The 21554-nt window shown below is 44.7% G+C and overlaps 1 protein-coding gene across 1 annotated transcript in view; it reads left to right on the top strand.

Annotated features, from left to right (window-relative positions):
* Positions 1 to 21554, top strand: part of Clstn2 (calsyntenin 2) — a 616509-nt gene that overhangs the window by 558049 nt on the left and 36906 nt on the right. The window contains exon 9 of the mRNA NM_134377.2: positions 18458 to 18620. Coding sequence (NP_599204.2) covers positions 18458 to 18620 — 163 coding nt within the window. The remainder of the gene's footprint in view (positions 1 to 18457; positions 18621 to 21554) is intronic.

The following is a 21554-nucleotide window of genomic DNA, read 5'->3' as shown; positions in this document are numbered from 1 at the left end:
ATTGAGACTAGACTTTGAAAGGATGTTTTAGAAGTGTTTTTAATTAAGTCTATGTTATTATTTAGGATGGAAGAGAATCATTTACATGCAGTACAGGGGTGTTTGCAAACTCAGCCGTGCCGTTCTAAAAACTGCCGTGTTAGTCATGCAGCCAGAACAGGTCTGCTCCCTTGTTCTAACACTGTGAACAGTGCCTACTTGCAGTGCAAGCTGGGGTCTATGGGGTCAGAGGAATACTTGGCAGAGCCCCTACTCTGTTGAATCAGAATCTTGGTAATAATCAGCTAATGAAGGGGGAGCCAAAGGAACAAATGTTAAGCGCCCTCTCCCCAACCAGGGCCTTGTAACCATCACATCCCAGCAATGTGTAAAGAACAATCACCACAGATGTCACATCAGGGCACTCAGGGACAGAGAATTGAAATAGCTTGTTTTAGCCACACAGCTCTTAACTAGCCTCCAAAACCTCTGGCCTTTGAAGGGTACATTATTTTTCACTTATTCACTTTACACCCTGCTCACTGCCCCTCCCAGTCATCTCCTCCCATAATCTTTCCCTCAACCCCCTCCCTTCTCTTCTGAGTAGGTGCTCCCTGTCCCAGGTATCCCCAACCTGGCACTTCAAGTCTCTGTGAGGCTAGGCACTTCCTCTCCCACTGAAGCCAGACAAGACGGCCCAGCTAGAAGAATATATCCCTCTTATAGGCAACAGCTTTTGGGAAAGCCCCTGCTCCAGTTGTTCAGGACCCACTTGAAGACCAAGCTGCACATCTGCTACACAGGGAGGCTTAGGTCCAGCCCATATATGTTCTTTGGTTAGTGGTTCAGTCTCAGGCCCACAGGGTCCAGGTTAGTTGATTCTGTTGGTTTTTCTGTGCAGTTCCTATCCCCTTTGGGACCTGCAATCCTTCCTTCTATTCTTCCATAAGAGTTTCCAAGCTCCATTCACTGTTTGGCTGTGGGTGTCTGCATCTGTCTACAAGAAAGGCAAAGACTGAAGATGAGGAGACACGGAGGGCGTGGCCAACCAATAACCGACCCAATTTGAGACCCATCCCTTGGGCAAGCACCAATCTCTGACACTATTCAATGATACTCTGTTATGCTTGCAGACAGGAGTCTAGCATGGCTGTCCTCTGAGAGTTCCACCCACCAACTGACTCAGGCAGATAAAGGGTACTTCTTGATGTTATCTTTTTGACCATATGGAAGAACATTAGGAAAACTAGCCCACAAGACTCAGTAGATGGATGAGAGTGTTGTAAACAATGGTTTCCACATCATAGGAGCCCCCTTTGTATGACACATAGATTTCTATCCAGACTCTATAGAAGAAAGGGCTGTCTACATTTTTAACGGTAGGTGTCTGTTCCTTTGCTAGGCTTAAGATGTGGTGCATCGGGTTTCCTCTTTGGGCTGGCAGCTTAAAAGCTTCCATCTAATCGTATGTTCTGTCTGTGAAAGTGTGTCAATATTTTCAATGTATATTTAGGGCAGAAGCCACGTACACGTCCTCCAAAGGTTTTTACCAGCCCTGTGCTTTGTCCTAAGTCTTCTTAAAGAAAGGCCTGAGGTAGAATTGAGGGAGCATCTGCTTCACACTGAAGAGACCAAATGTAAGAAGATGAGAAGGGAGGGCACAGACTGAGGCAAGGGATGAGAGGAGGTGCAACAGGTGCTGTGCAACTGCATTTGGGTGAGATTAGCGTTCTCCAAAACAGTCTGTAAACAGCAGTAACTAAAGAGCGTGTCTTATGTGAGGGGAGAAAGGGGGAAATCAGGACTATTATACAATATACAGGACATGAATACAAGTTCCATCATGCCTAAGACCTACCTTGGTGCAAGGTGCTGCTGGGTTATGCCTCTGAGATGCCCATTCCTGACATCTGGTAGACCTTGCAGGACTGTTTTCCATAAAGATAGGAGGCATCAAAAAGCAGCCATGTCCCAACCATTTTCTTGATTCAGATGGTGCTAAGACTTGAGGGGTCTCAGACAACAAGATTTTCCAATTCACATTCTCTTCACAGCTTCTATTTCCCAACTTAAAAAATATGTGTATCTTGTATTGGTATTCCAATACATTTCAGGTGGGTCAACATATAAATAAACACCACAATTCCTTTCGCGTTGCTCATCTGCGCTCTCCAGTAAGAACAGCACCACCAGGGCCCCTTTCCTGTCTTCTCTCCCTGAGTGCTCCCAGGAGTGCCGAAATGAGCACTTGAAAACCAGTGCTCACAAGTACCGCCTCAAATCAAGGAAGCCTGGAGCTCAACCTTGAAGTCCAGGTAAAAGTTTTTCCTTTTAAGGATATTTCCTTTTAGCCTTGGTTACATTTGTCAAAAAGAAAAAACAAAACAAAACAAAAAACCCTCAAGATTGTTCAAAGATAGCAAGTCTTTAAAATTCCCAATACCAACATTTTTTCCTGAATTGTGAACATAGAATCAATTTTCATACTAACCAAATAATTAACAATGGTTATGTCAAAATAAAAACTGCTTAGTATAACTGAATTACCTGGTTTCCTTTGCTTCAGCTTCCTGTAACTCAACTCTCACCAGCTGGGCTCAGTTATATAACTGGCTGAGGAAACCTGATGTATGTGATTATGGGTTTTTGCTAAAAATCAAAACAAACAAACAACACAACATATGCACATGTGTGCGTGTGCATACACACACACACACACACACACATACACACACATCTACCAACTTGACTGATAATACCTGCCATCCCCTTCACCCCAATACAGAGCTAAACCACCTGCTGTACTTGGGGGCTTCTTCTCCTGATTCCCTAGCATCCATGTTTGCTTTTTCAACTGTATAACTCACAGCCCCACCTACTGACAACAGCAAAAGCAATATACCTTTCTGGAACTCAGTGTACAAGTGGCCTTTAATTTCCTAATGTCTTCAAGGTCCCTGATGTGCAATTACTTTAATTGGCCCTCATAATTAGATGGTCAGCCAAGGGCAAGGAAGGATATATTGGAGTTGGGCATTCTTTTTTCTTTTCTTTTTTTTCTTTTTCTGGACTGAGAACTGTAACCCAAGCACCAAAGACCTAGCTGGTTCCTGTCATGGCACCAAATGCTTGGAGAGCAATTGAAGATGGCAGAAACTGATCTTCATGCCAGGCAGCTCAACTCCCTGTCAGAGTCACCCTTGGTGTGGGAATAAATAATACAATCTAATATTTCTTTGTCTCTCACTGAAGAAAATCCTACAGAATCAAAAAATCTCACTGAGGGCCAGGCAACGTTGGAAGTTGAGGTGCTTCATGGGAGATCAGGAAAGCTCATGCCAGCAGTTCCCAAGCCTGGGCACAAAGATTTGGAGTCATTAGTCAGCATCAGGAATGCTGAACCCAAAGTAGACACTTTAGTCACCCACAAGAGTTAATACGGGCTTTTTAACTAACTGACAGGAGCTGGTCCAAACAGGAGCTTTGTTGGTTACTGGGCAACCAAGGAAACAAGCAGTAGATACAATATACACAGCTATATGTGACTACTGAAGAAATACACTCAGAATATCTGTGCGAGAGAGAGAGACACTTTCCAATCAATAGGACTATCCTGCTACCGAGTCCAAGAAAAATCATTCAAGCCAACCCTAAAGCCACTCAAGTCATGACCCTAAAGCAAGGATCATCACAATGAATGGATGGGCCTCTTCTGTGCCTGCCTTCGGTGATTCCTGTTGTGCTGTTGCTGGTTTCCACTTGATTTCGATGTTTGCTATATCACATTGCAAAGTCAGCCAGGAAGAAACAGCATTAGGATTTGGGAGAAGCTGGGCTCTGGTTGTAGCACCTCTTCCTTGGAAGCTACTGATAGAATCATTGAACTTTTAACGTTCTTGGTGGTGTTTTTGTTTAGTTGGTTGGGATTTTTGTTGTTGCTGCTGTTGTTGTTTTGCTTTTGGTTTTTTGATTGTTTGCATTGTAGAGTAGATGCAACACTCACTCATCCTTCCTGGGAAGAAGAGGGTAGTATTGTGGAACACTTTGAAATTAATAAAGCATTCTTCACTAATGGAAAAACGCTTAGTTCTGTGGCCCTTAATGATGGTTGTTAAGGATCTATTATTAACACAAATTAATGTTAAATCTGATGAGGAATGAAGTGAATGTAAATACATGAATAACAACTAAATGAATGGGTTCAGAGGCAGTCATTATAATAATTGAGTACAGAGCTTACTGCTCTTGCTCTGGGTCCCCAGTGAAGGGAGGAACCCTGACACTGGATGATGCATGATGCCGCTTTCTCCTTCACATGTTGACTCTGGGCACCCCAGCTCCGGTCAAACCATTCCCTCTCCATCTTCAGCCTGGCTCCCGTTCTTGCTCATGCTCTCCCGTGTGCCTGATGGCTTGCACTAACGAGATGCCTTCCATCCACGGCTCAGGCTGAGAGTTCAGGGGAAACCAGGGACTACTGCAGGAGCAGGTCCAGCCACTCTGCTATTCTTTGGAGACTGCTGGTTCCCACACATAAGGATTCAAACTCAGTGTCAGTTCTCTAGCAAACGTATGGAAGCTACTCTCCCCTGCCTGGACTGAGGTTTGATGTAGGAGGAGAAAAACCAGTAAACTAAGTCTTTAAGGCTTAAGTAGAGAAGGGGCTTCTTCTCCTGACCCAGAACTTCCCTGCAGGCCACAGCATCTAATTCCTCCTAAATTCCAAGAACCTTACACAGACACACTTCAAATTCATACCCAATAAACGGTTGATGTTTGTGGTCGTTTGGTTTTAAGGGCGTGCACCACCATCTAAAATCAGAGGTCCTCAAGCATGCAGTGCCTGCAAATAATCTGAAAACCTAGTAGGAAGGAAGGGAGATTCAGAAGGTCAGCATCTAGGCTGAGCTGCATCCCTAACTAGCTCTCAGGTGGCACACGGTCTACTCTGCTCTAGAACGGTGGTGCCTCTGGTCGATGACAATGAACGCTATAAAGAAAGCCAGTAAGGCTGGAAGCCCAAACTCATTGTGTGACCTTGGATAAGTCATTTAATTTCTATGAGCTTTAGTCTATCTGTAAAATAGTGACTAGAGTAGCTCAGTCTCCATGAGTTGTCCGTTGTATAGGAACATACTAGAGAAAGCTACAGAGAATGTAGTCCACGGCCAACAAGGGCCTCAGAGAGCCTGAACACACTGCGTCTTAAGTCTGAGTGTCCCCTCACTGATGCCAGTCACTAGAGAGGGAGCCTAGGAGATGATGAGGTCAGTGCTGGAATCCCTGGTCCCCTCATCTTTCTCTGTATGGAGGCTCCAAGCATGTTTAGCTTCATAAATTAATGAGTAAATGACTGAATGCATAAATTAATATAGTTTTCAAAACATCCAATAGCTATTTAATATGGGTGTCCTCCTTGTATATGAAACAGCATTTCCTAAGCATATAGAACAGGTTGTCATTATTACTTTAAGGAGATTTCTTTACTTTTTCTGTCATAGTGGGTTGTGGGTTTGAATGCAGTTCATCTCCTTGGGCTTCTCTACACAAACCCCTGAATGTGGGGGTCATGAGGAACACACATACATACTTACTTACATACATGCACACGTGCATGCATGCACACCTATGCATGTACACACACACACACACACACACACACACACACACACACACGTGCACGCACACACAGACAACCATGACAACAAAGTCAGAGAACTGGAGACCTCCCCAGTCTTGTACGCAAAGTTCATAAAGTATCTGCTTTCTGAACAGTGTGGCTTGTTTGTGAGCCAAGACGCATGAGCCTCTTAACGTCCGTGGAAGCAGAAATGCATTTACTTCTGCATGTCTCAACATCCACAACCAGACTGCAGCTTGGAACCGGCCTGCGCTTTGCCACTAATGGACACTGATTAGTCTATGCTCGGGGGTCCACGGGAAGCAGAGCACAGAAGCGAATGGACCATCTGACTTCTCCAAAGCCACAGAGTTGGGTCTGGCCATGCTGTGGTTTGCTCTGCTTCCTGTTTTCCATTGTTTTTGTTTAGGTGGTGGAGAGGGCTAGATTTTAAGCAGTCTTTCAAAGCTTTTTAGAGCTCAAAACCCAGGTGTGAAAATTCCACTTGGTAAATATTCATAATATTGGAAAGAGCCTGTGCTCAAGACTCTGAATGCTATCGTGGATTTTTAAACTACGACTGTTCCCCAAAGAGTCCTACAGATTCCCCCAAACATAATGGCCTAATTTGTTCTGTGGAGTAAATACCCAGTTCCTTTGCTGTGGAGTGCCAAGCAGAAGCAACCCGTTGGCAAGCCTTCGTTAGAAGACCAGTTGTGAAATATAGATCTACCTCTCCAGGGAAATGGCGTTGCAGGGGAGCAGATGATCCAGCTGCGGCATTGAGACTCTGCTTGTCTGGAGTATTGACGTGAGTGTCACAGCATAGCCTGCTGACAACCCCAACCCCACCCACCAGAGCAAGATCAGTTTTAGGAGTGCTCTGTGCTGGAAACAGATAGCACTTCTGGGCATGTGTTCTATTCTCTGCTGCTCCCAACACAGACAGGCACATACCCCTGTGGCCAGCCAGAAAGTTCCCTGTGAGCTCTGACATGCGGAACCTGCTCTCTGCCAACAGGTACCACGTCTTTAAAAGTGGGAACACTTAAACATTTCACTTTCGGTCACTCCACTTTCTCTGGGCACAGGATTTATTATTTGAATTATTCAGTGGATTTTTTTTCCCTAGCAGACTGAGATATGAGATATGTCAACAAAATTACAATTATGTTCCTCTAAAGATACCCACTGAGATTTTTTCCCTTTTTATTTTTAACTTGCGAGGATTTCACCCTGCATCACTTACAGATAGACTATATTAATGGAGAGCCACCCTCAGTACTTAAAGTGAAAATTTAGGGTTTGTTGTGTCTTACAAATACACTACCAAGCTTCCTGCTTGTTTAATGTGAGAGGGTTCTTACAGACTTATTCTCTTTGCGAAGAAATAGCTTTTAAAACCCAGGCCTGAAGAGTTCTGGGGTCTACCCCGCCATGAATATTATAGGCCAGTTGTGTCACACTGAGAAGGTCCCTGCGCACTTCTGGGCTGCAGAACGGCTGAAGTTGTATTCTGAATGATCTCCACTCATTCTTCTTTAGTCTCCCATAAACACCACCCTCCCTAGGGGTGAGGGAAGTTACTTGTGAGAACTCTGATATTGGTCTGGGTAAGAAGGAACAAAAGAAAAGAAATATTTTTGTACAGAAGTATTTTCCTTCCCTCCTCTGCTGGTCCTCTGCTTCTCCTGCCACCTCCCTAAGGGATGCATTAGAGACCTTGCTAACCTCTTGCTCCTATCTTTCCTCCTTACAGGATTCTCTTATGCAGGCCCTGTGTCTACACAGGTGAACCCTCACCCCACATTTCTTTGCAATTCCCTCCTCATGAGGCTGCCTTGGACGCCTGGGGCCCTAAGCCCCACCCTAGCTTTTTCTTTTTCTCTTTTTCTTTTTGGATAGAGTACAAGCAAAATTGTTTCTTTTGTTTCTTAAAGAACGTGTGCCCCGTGTCAGAGTGAGACCCTTATGAAGGACACAGGGACATTATAGGACATGCACACTCTCATCCACCCTCTCATGTCTGCCTCCCTTTGTACAGTCAGTCCTCACGAGAACCCGCCTGATACCTGGCTGAGGTTCAGGTTGCCATAGGAGTCCACGAAAGATATGGAATGGACGTAGTCCTTATCTTTGTAGACCTCAGGATACAGGGCAGGGCTCACCAATAGGATACAGGCGACTCTCGAGCATTTCGGAGGTGGCTAGCTTGAAATAAGACATACTGTGAGAGTAAAATGCACACTGGGTTATAAAGATTTAGTAGAGTCAGGGTGGGGAGGTGGGAAGGGGTAGGTGGGTAGAGGAACATCCTCATAGAAGCAGGGGGAGGCGGATAGTATAGGGGGTTTATGGACAGGAAACTAGGAAAGGGGATAACATTTGAAATGTAAATAAAAAATATATACAGAAAAGATGATACTTGAAAAATTAATAGATTTAGTAGAATAAAGGTGTAAAATATCCTAATTTTTAACATTGATTATATGTTGAGCTGGATGGGTGGATTATGTTATTTAGACATGGATATAAAAATATGTAAATGTCCATGCGTGCTTTGGAGGTGGAGCAGGGACAAGAACAGTGAGGGTTGACACAGGCTGGTGCCCTGGAAATGGTCCGTACAGTGCAGAGAGGAAGGGTGGGCAGGGCTGGGGGCTTCTTAGGCAACAGCAGAGAGCTCATGCCAGCACAATGAAGTAGACCGATGAGTGGGGCAGGCACCAGCAGTCATGATGACACTGGCCTTGACTAACATGGGCCAGGTAAGGTTGTGCCTGTAGGAGATTGTGTTTATCACGATTCCACGAGGCAGCTACATCTGTTCTCCGCGCCACACTATAAGTGGAGGCCCAGAAAGGGAATGTGACTCACGTGAGTTCACACAGCTGTACAAGAATGGCATCAGAATCTGACCCTGAGAGTTCTGGATCCATGGTACACACGACCAACATCCGAGCATGAAGCAGAAGGCTTTGCCATCTCTCTGAGCTTCACCACGGGAGGCTTTGCTATTCCCATAGGTCTAGGGTGTTAGGATCCTCAGCATGGCTATGCTCAGTCAACAGCACACACTCACTGAAGATTTCACTCACCCCACACAGTGCTCGACTCATTTTAGAAATGGGTACTTAGTAAAGTTTAGGTCCCATTTCTGAGCCGACTTGCTCAAAGCCTCTGGATTTCTATAGGAGTGTAGATCTGCCAGACCCTGAGATAAACAGGTTTGTAAGAAGATCCGATCCACCTTCCCTAGCCAGGGTCTCACAGGGCCTCCATGCCTGTCTGTAGTGATGTAAACACCTACACACAAAGCCACTGCAGATGTGGTCTGTTGTACAGAAGCCCCTGTGTCTGCTGGGCCCTCCTCAACCCTCTGCCTGAACAAGCAAGACTACTAGTCAATGTTAATCGTTCAGTCTTCTTGTATGTGGAAGAGTCCATACCCTATACTTTTCACAATCCTGACACGACTCCCTCTCAACACTGTTCCTGTTTGGAGGCAAAGGCTGCTTAGATTTTGTGCAGTGGATACTGCTCAGTGTAAGAACACCCATGGAAAACGGGCCCTTTCCCAAATCTCAAATTTAAAACATATGCTTCCTGACCAGGTAAAATATGGAATTTGCTTGGTATATTTAAGCTTACAAGTTCCAACAGGCATACAGCAGGCCCCCTGCGGCTCTGAATCTGTGCCTCAGGGCCCTGACAGATGTCACCTGGCTCTAAAAATTCATGAAGAAACATCCTGGGGGAAGTCAGTGGCTCGTGCTGGAAGCAGTCTGAAGGAAGAAAGTGTGACCCGCTAAGGACAGACATTTGTCTTGGGGTAATCGTCCTAGAGTTCCAGAAAAGCAGCAGGGAGAACATGTGGGCCCCAGCTTCTGGTGATGGGGGAAGGGGACAACGGCATGTAATTCACTGCCACATCCCGGGACCAGGAAGTGATGGGAGGCAGTGAAAATACAATAAACATGGGTTGGGAAAATTGAATGACTTTTGCAGCAATCTTCTGGGAACTTTTATTACAAGTGCCTAGTAAGAAAGAAAACAAGTATGCTTCTGAAATTATGTTACTTACTCTTTCGTCACTGTGAGGGAAAAAAATCCATACAAGAGCAATTTAAGGAGGCACAGTTTCATTTTGGCTCTGGGTTCAAGAGTTCAACCCCTCCCAGTAGGAAAGTGTGCTGGCAGCTCTGGCTGTGGTGGCTGTGGCAGGAGACAGCTGAGCACAGTGTCTCTGCAGTCAGGAAGCAGGGAGAGATGAATGCTTGACTCTCTCCCTTTAATTCACTCTGGAACCCTGTGACCATGGGATGGTCTTGCCCACATCCAGAGTGGGTCTTCCTTCATTGAAACCTCTTTTAGAAAGAGCCACATAAACAGGCCCAGAGGCAAGGCTCTTAAGGTTTTACACGTAGTCAACCTGACAGAGATTAACCTCCCTACACTGCATCTCTGAGTGGAGGTTCTCAAGCATAGCCCTTTGCTGCCTGCAGACTTGCTGACAGGGCCGACCAAGCACAGGCTGCCAAGCACCACCCTGGAGCTCCTGGCTTGTTGCAAATAGGGACTAAGGTTGAGGCCTCAGGAAAGTCTGCCTTCTTTGCAAGTTCCCAAGAGGTGCTGTTGCCTATGAGCCCAGTATCATGCTTTGGGAATCCTGCCGAAGTCAATGAGGTTTTCCAAAGAGCATCTATGTGGTACATCTTGCAAGGCAACGTTTTATAGACTCCCAGTTGGAAACCAAAGCCTTAAAGGGTCACAGAAGAACATTTTCCTGAGTGATAACAAAGGGGGCCCTCATGATTCCTCAGCTGGAGACAACCCGAGCACTGAGAAGGCCCAATTCAGGCTTCATTGGCTCTGACCTCTAACTCCTATCCAACTCCACCAACCCTTCCTTCATAGGGTTCTGAAGACTTCATAGGCAAGCCCCAAAGGGAGCCAAAGTGGCATCATCCGGGGGTGGGAGAGGGAGATCTAATTAGAATCCTTTGAAGGCACTGGATTAAAAAACGATGGATGAATGAATGAATGAATGAACAAGTGAATAAACCAGGTGACTATGGAAAGAGGAGAGATGAGAGAGAGAGAGAGAGAGACAGAGACAGAGACAGAGAGACAGAGAGACAGAGAGACAGAGAGACAGAGAGAGAGCAGTGTCATGCCACAGTTCCAGAGTGTCAGGGTGCCAAGCCCACCACCAGTGTCTCAGAAAGGACTAGCGTGCTTTTCTGTCCCTGTGGAGTAACTGAAACCCTGCATATTGAGCAATTCTTTATGTATGTGCTCCAAATACAAGTTGCAAGGGCAGTTTTCAGGATTGTTTTGGCAATTGGCCCAAATGTTGCTCAAACAAATATCAAACACAGATAGTCTCTTGGACACAGGCCATCCGCTATATCTCTGTCCCTGAGCTCCTGTGGTCCTGAGTCAGCTTTCTGACAGAAGGCCCAGTGGATGGTACCTGACTTGTCACAGTCACCTCCACAAGAAGCACACTAGCAGACATGCAGGTGACCCCTGGGAATATCTTAAATGGATTAGCAACAAGAGAGGGGCCCTTTCCTTGGCAGGGCAGAGATGACGCACAGCCCCATCTTGGTTCCAGCCTAGCAGTCCTGTTTTCTTCTATCCTGTCTCTGCTTAATGTATTTGAAGTGGTCTCTCTAAAGACTCTATGGACTTTATAGATGCATTTTAAGTTGGTTTCTGAGCTCAGGACTTTTATCCTGTGTCAGCTGTCTGGACCTGGACCTGATGCCCAGGCATAGAGTAAGCTTGGGAGACAAAGTACCTGGCTGGCTTCCACCCTTCAGCCCCAGGTCAGCAGCAGTATTTGTCCTGGGATCCAGGCTTCAAGCTGCCCCCCCCCCCAGTATGAACTTCATGCAACTATCCGAGCACAAGTCTTTTTGTCAAGGTCTAAAGACCTAACTGCCCACTCTTCTTCCTCTTCAAGGGTCTGTGAGACTCCTACCAGATGGGGTAGAGCACAGCCCTTAGCAGCCCTTAGTTTCAATTCTCATCTCTGATTTCTTTGTATTTAATGTCTGAAGAACTCTCTTCCCAGATATCTTATTCTTGTTTCTTCATTTTACTACTGTCATTATATTTTACCCAGCATCTCAGTTTATTTTGGATGAGGAAAGATGTCACCATTTGATCTTTTTCTAGTTCTGTCCCGGCTCCTGAAAGAGGACACAGAGACTTTATTTATATTTATGCTTGGGCCTTAATCTAGGCTTGTTCCCCAAGTAGGCCATAACTCAATTATCTTATTTATGCTAATCTAAGTTCTTCCACATGGCTGGGTACTTCACTTCAGTTTCATGTGTCCAACTTTCTCAGTGCCTCAGTGGCAAATCTCCCATGCCTGACTCCTTCCCAGAATACCTCCCCACCAGCCCCCCTCTGCTGGATGTCCTACCCTCTAATCCTGCTTTCACACAGTGCACAAGAGATTATCCCTACAGAAAGACTAGCAAACTGTGCTGAACATTGAAGGTGCCTTCATTAAACTCAAACAACCCCGTGAGTGATACTGTTATCTCCAATCTCACTTAACCATTGTTGCAGCAAAGAACTGAAAAGATTCTTCTCCCGAAGTTCAGAACAGAAATCCTAAGAAATGAGTAATTAGATAAAAAGCAGTGCTACCCAGCCAGTTACCCCAGAACCCCAGAATCAGTCTATATGGATTCCCTCCTGCCCCTTTGTCTTACTTCCTTGTTCATCTCATTTTGTGGCTTCCACAAGCCCCAGGGTAAACTGGTTACACTGACCAACCCAAATTTGTGTCATTCCATTGTTACAGAGCCCTCCATTGCTCAAGCGTTTCCTCCTTGGTGTCTGTACCAGGTCTGCCTCCTCAGTTCTCTTTCTGCCCTCTCTGCCTCTTTGTTCTCTCTAGCAAGTGTAGCAGGTGCTGAGTGGCAGTTGGGTGCTGAGTGACAGACGGGAGAGAGGACAAGACAGAAGCATCAGATCAAGACAATAAGTAAGCACAGAGGGCCGAGTGGGGAAGACTAAATCTGTGCCGTGTGGTGACTTAGATGACAGATCACATGGGACTTAGATGACAGGACACAGAGAGCATGTTTAGGCTGACGTGGGAGAGGAGCACTACGAGCCCAGTTTGGGACCCAGTACATCTGAAGTGCTGTAGAAGCTCCAGATGCAGCTGCCCAGGGATAATCTGACATGTGATTATCCCACAGTCCAGCAGCCAAGTCTCTCTGCTCAATGGAATGTGATGCCATTGTGCGAAATGAAAGGACAGAAAGCTAACCATGGAAGCCCATAGTGACCCGAGTGTCACCTCCAACTCGAGATAAGTTTACAGGCTCCATGCAATAGGAAGCCACGCCATTTCTTTCACTCTCTTTTCAGACGATCCCTGGAGCAGAATTGATCCCCCCCTGCCTAGCCAGCAGTTGAGTAGCCTAAGCAAGAGTATGGAAAGCTGCTTACACATGGAAAGCATGTTCCAAGATTGATTGTTGCTATGACTGCCATCCCCTCCCCCACCGAGACCTCCAGACTTCCTGTTGCCTACAGAATAAAGGCAACACGAAACACAGGTCCTCAGCCCTCCAGCTCCAAAGGATGCTTGCAGCCTCAGCTTAACGCTCCTCATTGCTCTCAAACATTCTGTCCTACCCCATTCTGCATCCATGTCTGCTGCCTCCATCGCCTTAACACATCAAACACACACACACACACACACACACACACACACACACACATATATATATACACACATACATATATACATAAACACACATATATACACACACCACGTACACATATATACACATACATATACACACATACATATACACACACCACATACATATACACGTATACACACACCACATACATGTACACATTTAAACATATACACACATACATATACACATAGACAAACACATACACCCAGGCATACACACACACCACAAACACACATATACACATGTACACACATACTTAGACACACACATACATGCATGCATATATGTGCACACACCACATACACACATACATACACACACACACACACACACACACACACACACACACCATGAACTTACCTGGCTCCTTCCACAGACCTAGGATGACTATGAATTCCAGGATGTTAAAGCCTTTTTATCAATACTTCACTGGGCTGGAAGCACCAGCTAGGTTTTCAGGCTGTTTTTCACAAAATAGGCTCTGCTTTTTGTAAGTCTCTACAGAAATGACTGAAAGAATTGGACTCCATATGCTGCCAAACTGGTGCCTCCAACAGTAAGGAGAAAAAAAGAGACCGATTAAAGGAATAAGAGGTTTCTGCTTCATTTGCTTGAAATTTATTCTTACCTTCTATGCCCAATGAAATCTTAAGAGTCCTGTGGTATTCACCCTGATTTCTACTTTCTCCCACCTGGAAAGATCTCTCCATTCTCTGGAACCTTGAAGCGCTCCACACCTGAGTTACAACACAACACTTATTTCAATCTGTATTATATTGGAATATTTTCTGTATTTGGGCCCCTAGCTCCCACTTCCCCCTCTCTCCTTCCCCATTAAGTTGAAACCCCTGAAGGCGAAGACTCTGTTCCACGTGGTCTTTTAGGACCTCAATAGACATAGTAATTGACACGGAGGTTGGCAAATCAGTGCGTCACATATGGAATGGCTGCATTAAAAAATATGCCTGACTTAATGGAGAAACTAAACCAGAACTTCCAACCGGGCCCTAGATGGGGTCTTTGAATCAGACTGTCACAAGCTATGAAGGCAGTCTTCTAGGATCACCCCCCTTCCTCTGTGTGCATCTCTGGACCTCTGATTTCTCTCCCACCTAAAGAGCAGCTGTGGCCACCTAACATAGAATCACATCTGCAGGTATTCTGAAAAGGAAGTAACTTTGTCTAGGTCATGCCTTGGGCATCCATTCTGCGGAGCATGATGGGACAGGCGTCGAGCCAGTTAGGTGCGCCAGTGATTCACACACGGTTAAGAATTAAAATTCATCTCTCCCCTAAGGAAAGGTCACTTTGCCTAGTTTCCTTGTCTTGCTTGACCTATGTAGCAATACTTCTATTTCTGCTGCCTCCTGGCTCGATCATTTTTCAATTACAGTTTGTCCCTGCCGTTCTAGCTAAGGTCAATGTGGGTCTCTTCCTGATCATAGATCCACATTTATGAAACTCTAATTAGGCATTTCCTTCAGCCGCTGACATAGCTCATTGGGACAAGTCTGCAGCTATAAGCTTAGTATGAGCTAAAAGACTGTTGGGATGCCCAATTAAGGGCTCATGAGCACAGCTCTGCTTGTCCCTGTAAACCTTGGCTGCTCCTCACATAGGTAGTAGCCTCTGTTTTGATTTGGGAATGCGTAAATTGTACCATCTTTTGTGACTCACAACAAAAATGAGACAAGATGTGTTCCTTCACAAATGTCTAGGATTTTGCCCCTTTTTGGTACTTATGTGGCACTGGTACAATACAGGAACTGTCTCACATTCTGTGGGTAAAAGAATAAAGAGATACGATTTTTAGCTGGAAAAAAATCACTATCTGTATCAAGAACTTTGAAAATAGCTATAATATTTGAGGCATTAAGTCCCCTTCCAGGAATCTCTCCTAAGGATATAATCAGAAATGGAGACAAATATTTATGCCCAAGAAATTGATGGTAGCATCATTTGTAATTGCTGTTATAAAATTAATCTGATAATGAGAGAATAGTTAAGTATGTTATTGGATATCCATATCCACATCACATGGCCACTTACAGCGGGGTTTGCGAAGTTAGCATTTGATTGCCAACATTAACTGATACATGCAAACTTTCAAATCATTAAAACAGTGTGATCCAATCAGGGCTTTCACAGCCATTGTTTCTTGGGGTCTTTATATGAACACTGTAATACATATATTCCCATCTTCAAGGTTGAAAGCATATTATAGGCATATTTGAGGCTGCTGGGAGTCTTGGATATGCTAATGAGGGTGGAAAAGCCCCTTCACCCCCACTAGGAGGCTCAGTTCAGGACACAGGCTCATTGTATCATGAGAAGTATCAAGGAAGCTGTCTATGAATGAAGCACCAGTTGGCAAAACTGTAGGAAATGCATCTAGGGCAAACTACAATATTGGGAAGGGCAGTGCTACTCTTAAGATTTGAAATGGTCTTGACTTTCCTTGGAAACTTTTTCTGCTGCCTTATGAAAAGACTGAATGTTGAGGAATTAAGACCAGAGGACCATTCTCCTTCATCTCCAGCAATCCCAGAAGCTCATAGGAACCAACCATCCCTGTGCACAAAGGGGATGACTGATGGCTGTGAAGTTGGTGAGGGACCCAGGATGGAGAGCACTCATAGGCTACCTACCAAGCCATCCCTGATGGCTTACTTTCCATGAGGGAGGACGTGTATTCAGGAACACTTCTGGACCTAACCAGGAGCTTCCAGATACCTCTTGGGCTATCGTGAGAATGTAAACCATTTTTCAGGTTCTTTTGATGCCTGACTATCTTGACTCCAACTCCGAACAAGGATGCATTGAGATCCTTTGGGTGGGGTGCTCCATTGAAATACTCCCTTGGTTCACCACTCTTCCAGCATCCCTACACTCTGTCTTTACACCATGTGTACTGCCCCTATAACCTGGGAGCACCCACTGTAGTCACAGACTCAATCCCAAATCTCAACCTCCAGATAGGGTTTGATCCAAGACATCAATAAAGTGCAGAGTGTAAACCAAGTCAAGGACTCTCACTGAATGCAACAAGACATTGGGGTAAACTGCCTGGACCCTTCCTGTGTGCCTACTAAAGCCCATAAAATATTCTTCGGGCTTTATCAGACTAACAGGCTTCAAAAGGAGTAATTTTCTGAGACATGAGATGGGACAATATAAAAAGAACATTAAGGGGAAATTTCTTATTCCAAAATGAAAGCGAAAAGATCATTTAGCATCCCTGTTGGTGTTATCTATTCATGAGAAACAGCACATTTAATCCAGTGCAGGATGGAGGGGGGCCTTTGATGCCCTCACCTTGGGGTCACCTTCATGTAGAACTCATCAGCCTCCCCTGCCATCTGCAGCAGGGGTGACCAAGAGCTGATGATACAGATGAGGCACACTTCAGAGGATCCCATGGGATGCAGACGGAACGGAGGTGACTAAATACAAAGGAGAGAGCCCACGCCTACACAGAGGGAGGGGAGCACTGTTCCCTGGTTCTGCTGCCTTTTCTCTGGTCTCTGTCTCCCTCCCCATGGTTTTGTTATAAATTGTACAGTGTGAATCTGGTCTCTTGGGTCAAGAACTGTGACTCCTTCTAGTTCAGCAACCTTTGCACCATTGTAACCAAATAGCTAAGGAGAGGAGAGAGCTGCTGTTGCTTCAGAAATTTCAGCCCATCATAAGGGAGGGAATGAGAAGGCAGAGCCAGCCTTAGATATAGTCCCAAGGACACCCTCCTAATAACCTCTTCTTCCAACTAGGCCCCACAACCAGAGCTTTCACCACCTCCTAATAATATGGCCATATAATAAATCCATTAAGGGATTCTTTCATAAGGTCAGAGTCATATGGAGCCATATGGCAATGACCCTTAGAAATGGCCTCATTGGCACAACCAGAGGGGTACTTCAATGATTCCCCATGTGTTTCTCAACCAAGTGAGGGTAACTGTCAAAACTAGCCATCACAGCACTCTCTCCCCTGAAATTCTACCAGTCCATTAATGCTGGTTCCCAATCCTGGAAAAAGATAGGACACCTGGGTGGGGCCAGTTGCGAAAGGACACGTTACAAGGTTCCATCTATGTCCTCCCTAGGTACACCAAGGTAGAGGAAGACAGAGTCCTGCTGGAAAATCCATGTCCCTTGGAATTTACCTTCCTTGAATTGGAAGGACTGGGCTACACCAGCTTCTCAGACGCTTAACATAGAAACATCAGGATTCGGGGCTCTGGCTCCTGGGGTTCCTGCTTCTTCCTTTTTCTGAGTCTCCCTTTACTTTAGATCCTCTCTAACCCTGAATTCTGCTGCCTTTTTCTTTCACCGTCCTTTCTCCTCTTCTCGTCTATCTCAATCTTTAGCTTTACCCTCCCTGGGGCACTAGTCTATGTTCAGCTTTGCCTAACCCAAGACATAGAACAAAATAGGTTTTCAATTTCATCTTTTCCTATATTGAAGAGAAGTAAGACACTCTAACGTATCCATCAAAAATTTGTAAGCCCAAAATAGGTGGTAATTATGTGAACAAAATGTTCTTTCTGCCCATTTTCAAATGTAGTCCACGCTCCGTGCCTGAAGGTTCTGCGTCCATGAATCCACCCAACTGAGGAATTCCTCCCATATTGAATATGAGTAGCCTTTTCCTTTTCTTGTTGTTAGTTTCTAAGCAATACAGCTGAGCAATTATTTAAAGAATTTACATTGCATTGGGTATTGTATGTAAGCTGGCATTGATTTAAAGTACACAGGAGGATATGCATATGTTATGTGCAAATGTAACGCCATTTTATAGAAGGAACTCAAGCATCTGCAGATTTTAAACTCAGCCAGATTTTAAACTCAGATTGCTTCCTAGAGCCAATCCTGTAAACACTGACGGATAGCTGTATTCAGCCGATGACAAGACCTATTTGTATTCTTCTTCTCATTGTGTCTGATAACCTTGATGTGGAATATAGGTCAAAACTGTGTTCTTTGAGTCTTTGGGGCAATAATTGTTGACCCCAAAGCATCTTTCCTTTCAGAATGAGACTTTAAAGGGCTGTTTGGTGATGCATTGTAGATTTGATTTTAAGTGTTGCTTCTCTCTGTGTGTTCTTTTTCCCCATTAGATTTGTGACAAAGAGTGGCATTACTATGTCATCAATGTGGAGTTCCCTGTGGTCACCTTGTACATGGATGGAGCAACATATGAACCATACCTGGTGACCAATGACTGGCCCATTCATCCATCTCACATAGCCATGCAACTCACTGTCGGCGCCTGTTGGCAAGGTAACCCCCAAGTGGAGCCCTCTTTCCAATCTATGTGCTGGCCATGGGAGAGATTGATAGAGAAAAAAGGAAGAACAGTAACATAAAAGCTAGCCAGGAAGAAAGTCACTAGCCCTTTACTAGCAAAATAGCACTTATAAACGTAAGCATTAATCAAGACATCAGCCCTAAGTAATAATGGAGCACCTAGCCCAAGAATGGATTGTTATTTTACATCAACCTAGACAAGTTCATGGTTGCCTCTGAGTTACCAAGACCACTCAATAATTTGGAATCTTAACTGATTCCAATCTGTGACTGCATGTAGAAAGGGTTGAATGCAGAATCTTTGACTGAAATTGTCTCAAGGTTGCTTAGAAACCAAGGATCTCATTATTACTCAAATGTCTAAACCCCTGGCGTCTACACGACCAGAGCTATGGGAAGCAAATTGTCTGCAGGCCATAGGTCATAGCAGCCACTCTCAGAGTATGCTCAGCCCTCAGTTCTGAACCCTTGCTTCAGCCCTGTCCTTCCCTGATTAGGACAGAGGCCCTTGGTTGACAGCACCCATAAAGAGATCTGTTTCTTCTACTCTTCCTTAACCATTAGGGGACTCTTCTAGCCCCCTAATCCAACCCCATTTCTGTTTTGGAAGCAGGCAAAGGAGTTTTCAATGCACACAGCCTTGTGTCTTACTAAGCTCAGCTGGAATGTTTCTTCTTCCCTAAATATTGAGGGGTCTTCATAGGTCAGTGAGGGTGACTAGCAGGTAAAGAGGATGCTCCCAAGTAGGCATATTACGCTCCGAGGTAAGACCCAGCCCTGTGTGGATGGCTTCTATGAAGACTTCCAAGACTTCTAACTTCAGCCATTCACCACGGGATGGTGAGGGGAGAGGTGTACTTTAATAACCCAGCTCTTATATTTACAGGAAATTGGTTACCGTATTTCACATGGACGGTGTTGCTCTTGCATAGAACCCCTGCACAGACTCCTGCATACCTTAAATCTAAACAATTATCTATAGCCCATAATGCAATATAAACACCATGCAAATAGTTGTTGATACCGTTGTTTAGTAATTTTAAATCTGCAAATGCGAAGTGCAGACACAACTTTTAAAGACACATTTGGAGCCGCCCGAAGAATATACAAGTGTCAGGGAACAATCGCTTAATAATCTGTTCTTTGTGGATCAGTTGACCCAGGCATGACTTGGGAGATACACAAGTCCCTGTAGGCTGGATAAAAAGTGATTCAGGGCAGCTTCATGGGACAAATTATGGAAGGAGGAGCAGGCAGTAAACCCTGTAGGCATGGGGAACAAAAAGCAGGGAGCAGATACAAGTCAGTAAAGAGTAAAATTAGCCGTTCCTGCGCTGAGACTGCCACGCCATGTGTGATGTTTCACCCAAGGCTTCAAGCCTTGCTTAATATTTTTCCAGGACTTGGGGATGAGGATGTCTTTTCGGTATTATAGGTTCTCCCCAGGGTTACCAGGTGAAGACTATGCCTTATGGGAGGGACCCATGAAACCAACAAAGAGAAAGGCGACAACTATGAGACTGAACAGAAATCATTAACCACTGGACATAGCTGTGCTGAAGTTGGGGACCTTGGTATGACTCAATGCCCCAGCCAGATACCCACATAGGTGTTCTGGAGCACAGCCCAGAGAAACCCTATAAGAAAAGACACTGGGGGGTATATGCTTCTACAAACTTTACCATGATTCCTTCCTGGTTGCCCCTCAGAGATCACATCCAAGTTCTTGTCACTCTAATCTGCAACCAGCCTCTACTTAAGCAAGTCAGTTATATGCTTCCCAGTTGTATGCTTGCCACCAAATCAAAGGTGACTCTGTAAATAATTAAGATGATGCCTGCGTCATTTGGAATAGGCTGGCGTTGCGCTGTGACAAGCATGCTCTGATTCTCAGTTAATTGGTACTTGTGTCTTGGTATTCTTTACCAAGTTCTTGTCTGCTTTGGCATCAGCGTGGGACCCAAGCAAATACAGCAGCCACTGACAGGCTGGTATATGCGGATCAGGTCCTGCAAACATTTTACTTTCTATAGCCTCATTGTTGCAAAACATAAAAGCTGCCTTCCTCTTAATGGAATACATCTCCAAGAAGCAAAAGAAAGAGAGCAGTCTTGGAGTGAGAAAACCTTGAGTTTGAGTTACATCCCAGCCTCACTCCTTGCTGACTAGGTTTACACAGGATCCCAATTCCTCTGTATCCCACGGGATTTTTCTCTCTGAGCTATTTGCTTTTTGCTTCTTTCTAGATTTCACATATGAGAGAAGATAGTTGTCTGTGTCTGCCTCAATTCTCTTAGCATGACCCCCAGTTCTCTCCATTTTCCTAAGACTAGCATAATGTCACTCCTCAATGTCCTAAATAATACTCCACTCTGTGTGTTCATGTGCGTGCGCACGGGGGCGTGTGTGTGTTTCTTATATAGTTTATCTCTTAGTGGGCACCTAGATTAATTCTGTATCTTAATTATTGTGAGTGGCGCTAAAATAAATATAGGTTTGTATGGTCGTGCACTAATGTCAATTTCTCGAAATACATATGTGCCAGAGTAGTACATCCTAATTTTAAAGTTTATTTGCTTTTTCCTGAAGACTAATGTCACTGAGCAATTTTCATACATTTACCAGCCATTTGTAGTATTTCTTTTGAGTTTTATCTCTTCAGATCATTTGATAATTTTTGATGACATCATTTGTTCTTTTGAGTTCTTTATGAGTTCTGGATATTGATCCCCTGTTGGATGGCTAGCTAGCATAGGTTTTCTTCAGAGTAGGTTGTCTCTCATTGTCGGTTTGTTTGTTTTTGGTTTGTTTTTGTTCGTTTGCTTGTTTGTTTGTTTGTTTGTTTGTTTTGCCCTTTGCTGCACAGAATCGTTTTAATTTGATATAACCCCATTTCTCACTTCTGGC

Source organism: Rattus norvegicus, chromosome 8 (assembly GCF_036323735.1).
Source record: "Rattus norvegicus strain BN/NHsdMcwi chromosome 8, GRCr8, whole genome shotgun sequence".
NCBI lineage: Eukaryota > Metazoa > Chordata > Mammalia > Rodentia > Muridae > Rattus > Rattus norvegicus.
This window is presented reverse-complemented; position numbering and strand designations above follow the sequence as displayed.